We start from the raw sequence: 9,086 nt of genomic DNA, 5'->3' as shown, positions 1-9,086 counted from the left end.
GAAGGGGATTGTCATATTGATGCTCTGCTGGGGAAAAATGGGAGAACCGATGTCCCAGTAAAGCTGAAGAGTCTTGATATTTCTAAGGGGAGTGAATGAACAACAGTCCAGTGTGGGATGGGTGGTGGAGATTTTAGCTGGGCATCCCGGGCGAGTGGCTGCGGTGGGAAGCACAGGAGGTAGAGCTGGAATCTGACCCCGTGCACGGCACTTTTCGGGGTTCAGGGCAGCTCCCCTCGCGCTCTGGGACATCTCCGTTCTGGAGGACCGTCCCAGGAGGAGCCGGACCGCAGGGCAATGGACACGACCAGCTCACCCCAGTCTGCCGCTGTGGCTCTCCCAGCTCTCCTGTGCCTTCACTGGGGCGTGACTCGGACGACTGCCCATCACCACGACCCCTCAGATGCTCTCCTGTGGGGGGAGAGGTGCGGGAAGGAGGGAAATGCCCGGATACCGCCAGGCGGACGGCAAACCCCGGCGGTGCCGCGGGGCGCACCTGTGGCGATGCCTGCAGCGCGGCCGGGCGGGCGCTCCCGCCGCTCCCGAGGCGGCGGTGCCGGCGGCGGGGCGGTGCCGGGGCGGGCGGCCGCCAATGGCGCGGCGGGGGCGGTGCGGGCCGTGCAGGAACACCCGGGAGGTGACAGCGACGCGCCGCCCTCCCGGCGGCGAGCGGGCGCCGGCGAACATGGCAGAAGAGCGGCGCTGAGCCCGCGCCGCCGCCCGGGGAAGGGCGGTCGCCCCTGCGCGCCCTGCGTCCGCCGAAGGGAGCGCAGCGCCGGCGCCTCCGCGGGGCTCTGTGTGATGGTGCGGGCATGGCGCGGCAGCCGGCGGCCGCGGCGCTGCTGAGGCGGGGGGCGGCTGGTCCCGGCCCCGGCGGCGGCGGCAGCGGCAGCAGCAGAATCGAGCGGGGGCTGCCTCCCTGTCCCCGCTGAGAGAAGGAGGGAGCGCCTCGCCTCCCCTCGCCGTGCCACCCGCCTCTCCGCCGCCATGCTGCCCGGGGTGGGGGTGTTCGGCACCGGGCTGACGGCGCGGGTGATCGTGCCGCTGCTGAAGGCGGAGGGCTTCGCCGTGAAGGCGCTCTGGGGCCGCACGCCCGAGGAGGCGGAGGAGCTGGCCAAGGAGATGAGCGTCCCCTTCTACACCAGCCGCATCGACGAGGTGCTGCTGCACCAGGACGTCGACCTGGTCTGCGTCAACCTGCCGCCGCCGCTCACCCGGCAGGTCGCCGTCAAGACCCTGGGTGAGTGCGGGCGGCCGCGGGGGCGACCCCGCCTCGGGCTCGGGATTCGCGCTCGCCTCGGGCTGAATGGAATTGAACCTCCCCCCTCAGCGCGGAGTTTTCCCTTCGCTTTACTCTTCGGCCCTCTTCCCCATTCCCCGTGTCCCCGGAGGGCTGGCCGAGCCGCGGGTGCAGGCCGAGAGGACCGGCGGGGCGCGGGGGATGGCGCTGCGGCAGCTCGGTGTGACAGCCCGTGTGCCCGGTCCCCGCCGGTGTGCTCCTCGGCACCGGGACCCGCCCCTCCGGGATGCTCGGGCAAGCCTGGGCAGGGCCGGGCCTGACACCCGAGAGTGCGGGAGGCGGGAGCAGGTGTCACCCGTGCCGTGGTGGAAAGGGGAAAGTCGCGGTGAAAGGGAGGAAATAATCGTCCCGCCCGGCGGTTCCCACCCGCGCCTGTCAGGGGAGCGGGGCTCGAGCATCGCGCCCGCCCTGGGCACCCGCGATGCTCGGGGGGTGCGGGTGTCCGCGCTGCCCCCGGGACCCCAGCGGCGAGCCGGAGAGGGAGGCAGGAAGCGGTGACAGCAGAGGAAGCGCTGTTACACCCGAGGCTTAGCGAAGCTCACGTACAAAGGGAAGGAGGGACTGAAAAAGTAGGCATGCACTGTGGTGAGCTGCTCTGGTTTCAGGCGTGCAAAAGCGGGCCGCATCTCGCTTTCTCCTGTGTGAGCACAAGTCTGGGCTTTACTCTTCCAGCTTCGCGATCTCTGGTCCTCGGACGCTGGCTTTCCGATGGATTTTAGTGGAAGCACCCTCTGCAGTAACGAAGTCTTCATTTATCCCTTCAAATATAGGTGACAGAAAGTGAAAATGAGAGGAAAAAGCTGTGAGGTGTGGTTGCAGAGAGCGTGGAGGTTTATGAGCCAGGGTGGCAGGTTCGGCTCTGGGGCTGCGGCTAAGGAGGCTGATTGCTATCGCTCTCGGCCTCATAAATGTGTGTGCTGTGTCCTAGTGTTAAATTGCTACTAGCACACTCATTAGAATTAGTCACCATTCAAATGCTGCTAACATCGCAGCCAGCTAGTGTTTTCAACATTTAAAATTATGCAATTAAGGAAATTAAGTCAGTACCTAAAGAAAAAATCCTGGCTTAAGTACAGTGTAGGCATTTGTCTGGAATCTTTGCTCAGTGTTACCTTCTGTACTCAGAAATGCTTATTCTTTCAGTCAGACGATTGGCTTTTCTGTTATAATACACTTGACTTTTTCTTGAAGATGCTATGGTTGCACCAGAAGCCTGACCTGCTTGCCAGAATGATATGTGAATGAATTTGTAATAGAGAAGTACATATTCCACAAAACACCTATAAAGGACAGTATGAGGTAACGAGGTTCCACATTTGACACACAATAATTTGGTGACAATTGTGTCAGTTTTCCTGTGACACTCTCTTCCTGCAGGTGTTGCTCATGGAAGTGTCCCAGCTTGTCTTGTGCTCTTAGAGGTAGAGTCCTATGAGGTTTCAGGCAAGGCATCTGTCAGAAGAACAAAATTTCTGAAATAGTAAAGAAATACAACTCGTGTGCCTTTTCTCAGAAGGCCAGACACATGTCTAGCATAATAAAGTAATAATGTTTTGTCCTTCTCTGAATATTTGCAGATTAAAGAAGAAAAAAAAGTTTGTCCTCAAACATGAGCTGATTTTATGAATGGTTCTATGAATTGATGTAGCTGAGATGTTAATGGTAACTTTCTGATGCAGTCTGCTAGCAACAGACCAGAGCAGGAAAAAAGGTGTTTTCTCCCTGTTTATTAGAACAGCACCATTCTTGGTTTCCTTTCACCTCTAGTTAAAGAGTTTCCTCCCTTCCCCCAGCAGTTGTTATTTGTATGTTGTAGGGGAGACCAAGTTTGTGTAAAAATGCGTGGAATGGTCATTAAACAGGAGCTAAACAGGTTACAAGATGATAATGTGCAACGTCTGATAATTCTTATAGTGTTTTACTTAAAAGATTATTACAAAAATACATCTTGGACTAGAAATAACTCCTCTCACAGTTATCTCAGAGGTAAATTTTCTTAATTTTTTTTTTAATACAGACCTTGGGTCTATAACAATGGAAGTTCTTGCATGTTCTTATAGGTGCAAACAGGGAGCTAGAGCAGCAGTTGCCAAACTGCTGAGAGGAATATCTCTCTGCTGGCAGCTCTGTCTCCTGGTCCTGCTTGCCCTTCATGGCTTGGGAGCTGCTGTACCCTGGAGTGATTATTTTGCTTCAATCAATGAATTTTCTGGTTTGTGGGAGAGACTGCAGTTCAAGTGGGAGGTTCAGAAGTCTCTGGTAAACAGGGGCAATGTTGTATACACTGAAGAAAGCAAATGATAAAAAAAACATTCCTTACTCTTGAAATTTCACACAAAAATTACTGTGTAGCATCTAGTGATAGGACATAGATGGGTATACCAGAGGTTTTACAGATGGAGATTTCAGGAGGTCTAAGCATCATATCCTGCATTGCAGTAGAAGAAGTTGAGAAATCATGAGTTGCTTGTTTATAAGATGTCTGGCTTCTCTATTACAGAATGCATATCTAGCCTGGGAAGAGACATGGACCAACTTTCCTTTGGTACCCATGTTTTATTTTGAATGGTCTTGTTTCCGAAAGCCTTGTTCTCATTTGGTGAAGTTTCATTATTAGAAAGTAAATGCGCAAGGAAGCAATTGGTGGTGTTTCCATCACCCATCTAGTGCTGAGTTTGCACTGTGAATTTGCAGCACATTAAGTCCCCTCTGGCCTATTTCTAATGCAGACTCCAGAGATGAAGTTGGGGTGAAACAGGTGTCCCCACAGCAGTGTTTAACTCTGGCCACTTGGGGGCAAGGACACAGTTGTTTTGTTTTCACTGATGCACCTGACATGTAGATGTGTTGTTGCTTCAAATGTGTTTTTGGCACAGTGACCCATCAACTGCTGTTGAAACAGAAATGCATGCATACATGCCCCAGCTGAGGAAGTGCCCAAACTGTGGCTTCCTGGCAGCTGTTGAGGGGAGAAAATGGGAAAAGTAATGCTTCAGACTTGCCCTGTTAGCTTTTCCTCTAAACCTCTGCTGCCCATCTCTATTAGAAACAGGTTCCTGAGCTGCATCTGACTCTGTGGTCGTTTTCTTAGGAGTAGGATCAATGCTGGGCAAGTCTTTGGAACCAACTGAGAAATCAAGAGAGAACTGGAAACCAGGCTGGTTTGAACAGTGACGAAAAGCACAGATAAAACCCAGGGTGTTTTATGAGAAATACTCTGATGGCCTTTGTCACTCTTGGATAAAAGGAATCAAATTCCTTGTTTGCTTCTACAAAATGGGCCTGATTGACCCTTTCCTTTTCTTGCCTCTAGTCTGTTCTGCTCATTGAGGAGCTATTTTTAATATTGCTTTGTATTCCCTCCCTGGAGTGTAATACAAAACTGATGTCCTGACTGACGTGCTGGTGGGTGGTCAAGAAAGAATGGGTGAATATTGAGGTAAGCATTGAGAACAATCCTGCTGTTGAATAGGGGTGGTTTCCCTTTTCACTAAGCTGAAACATTTGGTATGTTTGCTAGAAGTTGTCCTCTTTCCCCTCCCTGTGTACTTCAGCAGTACGGTCATGTCCCAGGCCTCATCAGGCAGGAGAGATGTGTTTGCATACAGGGATAAAATGTCACCTATTGAGTGCCTGTTTGTGCCCAGCATCAGAAAGAAGAGCTGCTAGTACAGACACAATGATATGAGCCTCCATCTAGTTCAAAACTGTCAGCACATGACTTTTCCCAGTGTAATCCCTCCCCAGTCAATTAGATATGACATTCTTCAGATCCTGACTGAAATGCTTGCTTTGTGAGACTTGAGGAGCTGCCACATCAGGTGAAGTGATTTATTGTGTGACGTTCTGAGGAGACCTTGGTGACATTTCATCTTGAAGGCACAAATGTTTCTATAAGCCTGGTCCTGCTGGTGTTTGCTTCAAGTCAGCTTGGATAAAGAGAACTTATTTCTGAGTTCCACAGAAGTGTTTCTGGGGAGCAAATGTTTTGCTTTTGAGAAGACTCAAATACCAGATGTTCAGCATATCTCTGGAGATGTTATCACTGATTCTATTTAGAGTTGTTTTGCTTATTCTTTCATCCCAAGCTAAGGACAGGAACCCTGAGCTGTGTGTTGAGTATTTACTGCACGTGTTTGCAGCCATGTCTACGTAGTATTAGGTTTTAAAATGTTTACGTTGTAGTGCATTGTAGGAGTAGTAGTGCATTGTAGGAGTCTGTTCTGCCTGGAGACTACACAGAGTATGACTTTCCTAGCACTCCAGAAGCTGCTCCTCTTAAGGAGTACTTAAAGTTTTTTGCTGATTGGTGGTTCTTCTATACTTGGTCGTGGTCATGAGGGAGCATCTTTATTTAGAGAGCAACATAAATAGTACTGCTCAGATCCTTACCTTCTCAGCCCTTCACAGGAAGCACTGGCACCACACAGGCGTGCAGTATAGGCCTGCAGTTCAAAGTGTGTTTGTGAGAACTCCTTGTTAAAGCACTGACAATATTATGGCTGGATCTTCCTCTGAGGAGGTGGGAGGAACATCAGGCTGCAGTGAAGTAATTTACAGATCTGATGCAATCTCTAATTAATTTCTATGTTCCTCTGCACCCATGCAAATCAGGCAGATGTTAGGGTTGTAGCAGTGGATAAAACTGAGTCCAGAGTTGATAAAGTATTAGGATTCTTGGGGGAGAGATGCCCTATTAAGGGAAAACATTATCATGAGTATTTATTATTAATAGCAATGTAATTTCTGTCCTGTAATATTGAGTTTAAATTTGACCTAACAGCAGTGACTTTGAGCAGAACACGCTCCTGTGCTTGGAAGGCAGATGACTTTGCAGCATATTAAATGTGAATTATGGTCATCTTACTGCGAAAGAAGTCAGATGAAGTGCTGTCTGTCTTTAATCAGCAGAGCTAGCAAAGGCTGTGGTGCCTTTTTTTTTTTACATTTATTGGAAAGGCAGTCCAAAGAGCTTGCTGGTAATCGGCTGCATGTCATCTTTCCACTCGAGTGATGAAGGTATACCACAGAAAATGGCATCCAACTCTTCCATTGACCTTTTTCTCTTAGTGGACAGACCTTTAATGCCAGTATTATTCCTGTAAAATTCCTACAGAGATATTTGGCCTCTGAGACAGTTGAGGTAAAGACCACTGTTCAGGTTTAAAAACAAAACTAATAAAAAAAAATAATAGTAACAGAAACCTCCCCACCTCTTGTTTCCTTTCTGACCTTCAAGTCAAAGGTGTGTTTCCATTTTTTTCCCAGTTGCTCTCTTTGGTGTGAAAGTAGCCACCAGTTTTGTTGTTACACTGGTAGGTGGGTTGGGAGCCCAGAATGGAACAGACTTGGAATACTGGGGCACTTGAGCTCATGCTGTGATGACACACCCAAATGTGCCTAGCCTGAAACCCAGCAGGTTAGTGATGGAAGTGGTTGTTATAAACTGTGTTAGATATGAAGATCCTACTGCAGTCCTGTGTGCAGTCAGATCAGTGTATCTTGCTGCATGTGTTCCCTATGTAAACAGAGTGCTTGGCCTTGGGGATCCCAAGATGCTGTCTGCAGACCAGTGTGGGCAACTGAAGTGCGTAGGGCTGATCTCCTCAGGATGGCTGCAGGTGTAGCCTTGGCCCACTCAGCTGGAGGAGGGCAGATGTGGAGAGCAGCATCTCTCAAGTTTGGTTGGTTACTGTCTGCTGTCAAATTTTACTGTGCTCTGTAGGTGAGTTGGTTGAAAACAAATGGCAGCCCAAGCCCTCAGCAGCCCTGCTTCTCCCTGTGATTTAAATGGTAAAATGTGCCAGAGCACAGACACCCTTCTTCCATCTGCTTGACTGCTAGGGGCTGGGACCTTTGGCGTGTTGAAGTGAAGAAAATGAGAGCAGTGCTGACGCCTGCCAGTGTTTGATTTGATCTGTCATGCTTTGTTAGGCAGAGCCCATATCAGGGATGATACTTTGAAGATAAATCTTTCTTTTAATATATGTGTCAGGGCTGCTGTTGTCTTTTTTGGTAAATCTTTATGTAGGCAAATCCTTATGACCTTTATTATTTCAGTGTGCTTTGAACGCTATTGTGCTATACTGCTGTTGCATTGTGTTAGCAATGGTGGCAAATGCAGCTTCTTTTTTTTTTCTTTTACCATCTCCGGGGCTGGAAAACTCATCTGTTCAAAGGCTGGTGCACACCAGGGCTGTTTCCAGCACAGGTCCTCCCAGGGCACCTTTGTCAGTGCTTACAGTGACAAACCAGCATTAGCAACACAATAATATCTTGATTTGATGCTGCAAACAAATAAGAGATAAATAGCTCTCAGGGGCATGGCTTCTGGCTCGGCTGAGGAAGATTTGACTAGTGTGAGTTGAGCAAAAAAGGGCTGGAAGTGGTAAAATATCTCCCATGAATGATGCGGGTGTTGGTGCTGGTGGTGTAGACATGCACGTCTAGCCTTGTGGCTGTGCTAGTGAGGATCTCCTTCTGTTTTTCACTTGATGGCACAGTTCATACAGTGAGTATCGCATAGACAATATCTTGTGCAGCAGGTTTTTTTTTTTTTGTATAGCTGTGCTGTTTCACAAACAGAAAATGTGCCTTGATTCTATGAGAAGATGAGAAGGTATTGATAAAAAGTGTGTTTATACTGCTGGAGCTGTGCCCAGGCTAAGTATTGTAATTATTTAACTTGTAGAGTAAATTACTGCACTCCTCTAACATGGGAAACATCAGAAGACGGATTTTATTATTACTGTTGTTGTTGTTATTCTTTCTTTCATTCTTTGTGCCTTCATTCTTGACAGGCAGTGGCCACTGTGATGTCTGCTGTGGTACTGAGCTGTCTGATCCCTCTGTGACTTTGTCTTGTTGCTTGAGTTGCAGTGTGTTCAGTGGTGTAGGTAAAAGGAAGAACTTGCAAGCTGCTTCTGTTGTTCCAGATTTTGAAAGACTATTAAATAATAAATAAAGGAAGAATATGTAGATAAATGCAGAGACAGGAAAATATGTTGAACAAATAAAATGACTAGATTTTCAAGCTTCCCACAGTTGCCCCTTTTCTCTCTTTTGTTTGCTTTTTTGTTGTTGTGGTGGTTTTTTTTTTTTCTTAAAGCCTCCTCATGCCTGAAGCTGACAGTACGTGACAGGGGTTTGCTGTGTGTACTGACATGGATAGTTGAGCACAACCCCTGATGGAGGCAGGGTAAAAATTCTGCAAGATACTAAATACATTGTTCTATCTGCTTTTGTTTGAAAACTAGGTAAATTGTGTTATTTTGTGTTATATTGTGGTTTACTCTCCTTTTGCATGTGCAGTAGATTTTGCCCATTGTGCAACAGTGATAGCAGAGCACCAAGGATGAAAATGGAGTTAAATTTCCAGGATGGCCAAGATGGGTGTTTTTCACAAGGCCACTGCAGTGCAATAACCCCCTTCACTGTTAATATCTGTTTGCCACAGCACTATTTCGAGTGGCTATAAATTGTTCTTGTTGCTTCAGACCACTGAAGTGTTTACCCCACTGCTTTTTGTTTATTTTCTGTATAACTAACTCTGAGCTCCCAAGAGTGAGCTGAGCTGTCAAAGTCACTGACTTCATTTGCAAGGTCAGCATGCATGCAAGTAACAAAACCACACTCCTTAAAAAATTTATTTCAGGTCTTAAGTCTTGATTTAAATAAGTTTATTTAAATGGCTATTTAATTAAAGATGGACAATCCCTCGTGTAGGTTTCCTAAAGTGATTTAAGGCCTGGTCTGCACATAGATTTTTGTACTGGTATAATTATGA

The 9,086-nt window shown here is 48.1% G+C and overlaps 1 protein-coding gene across 1 annotated transcript in view; it reads left to right on the top strand.

The window, feature by feature from the left end:
* Window positions 1-616: 616 nt before the first annotated feature.
* GFOD1 (Gfo/Idh/MocA-like oxidoreductase domain containing 1) overlaps window positions 617-9,086 on the top strand; it is a 71,042-nt gene continuing 62,572 nt past the window's right edge. Inside the window, exon 1 of the mRNA XM_063402749.1 lies at window positions 617-1,240. Coding sequence (XP_063258819.1) covers window positions 988-1,240 — 253 coding nt within the window. The 5' untranslated portion in view covers window positions 617-987. The remainder of the gene's footprint in view (window positions 1,241-9,086) is intronic.

Source organism: Prinia subflava, chromosome 1 (assembly GCF_021018805.1).
Source record: "Prinia subflava isolate CZ2003 ecotype Zambia chromosome 1, Cam_Psub_1.2, whole genome shotgun sequence".
NCBI lineage: Eukaryota > Metazoa > Chordata > Aves > Passeriformes > Cisticolidae > Prinia > Prinia subflava.
Note: the sequence above shows the minus strand (reverse complement) of the source record. Positions and strands in the feature narration are given on the sequence as shown.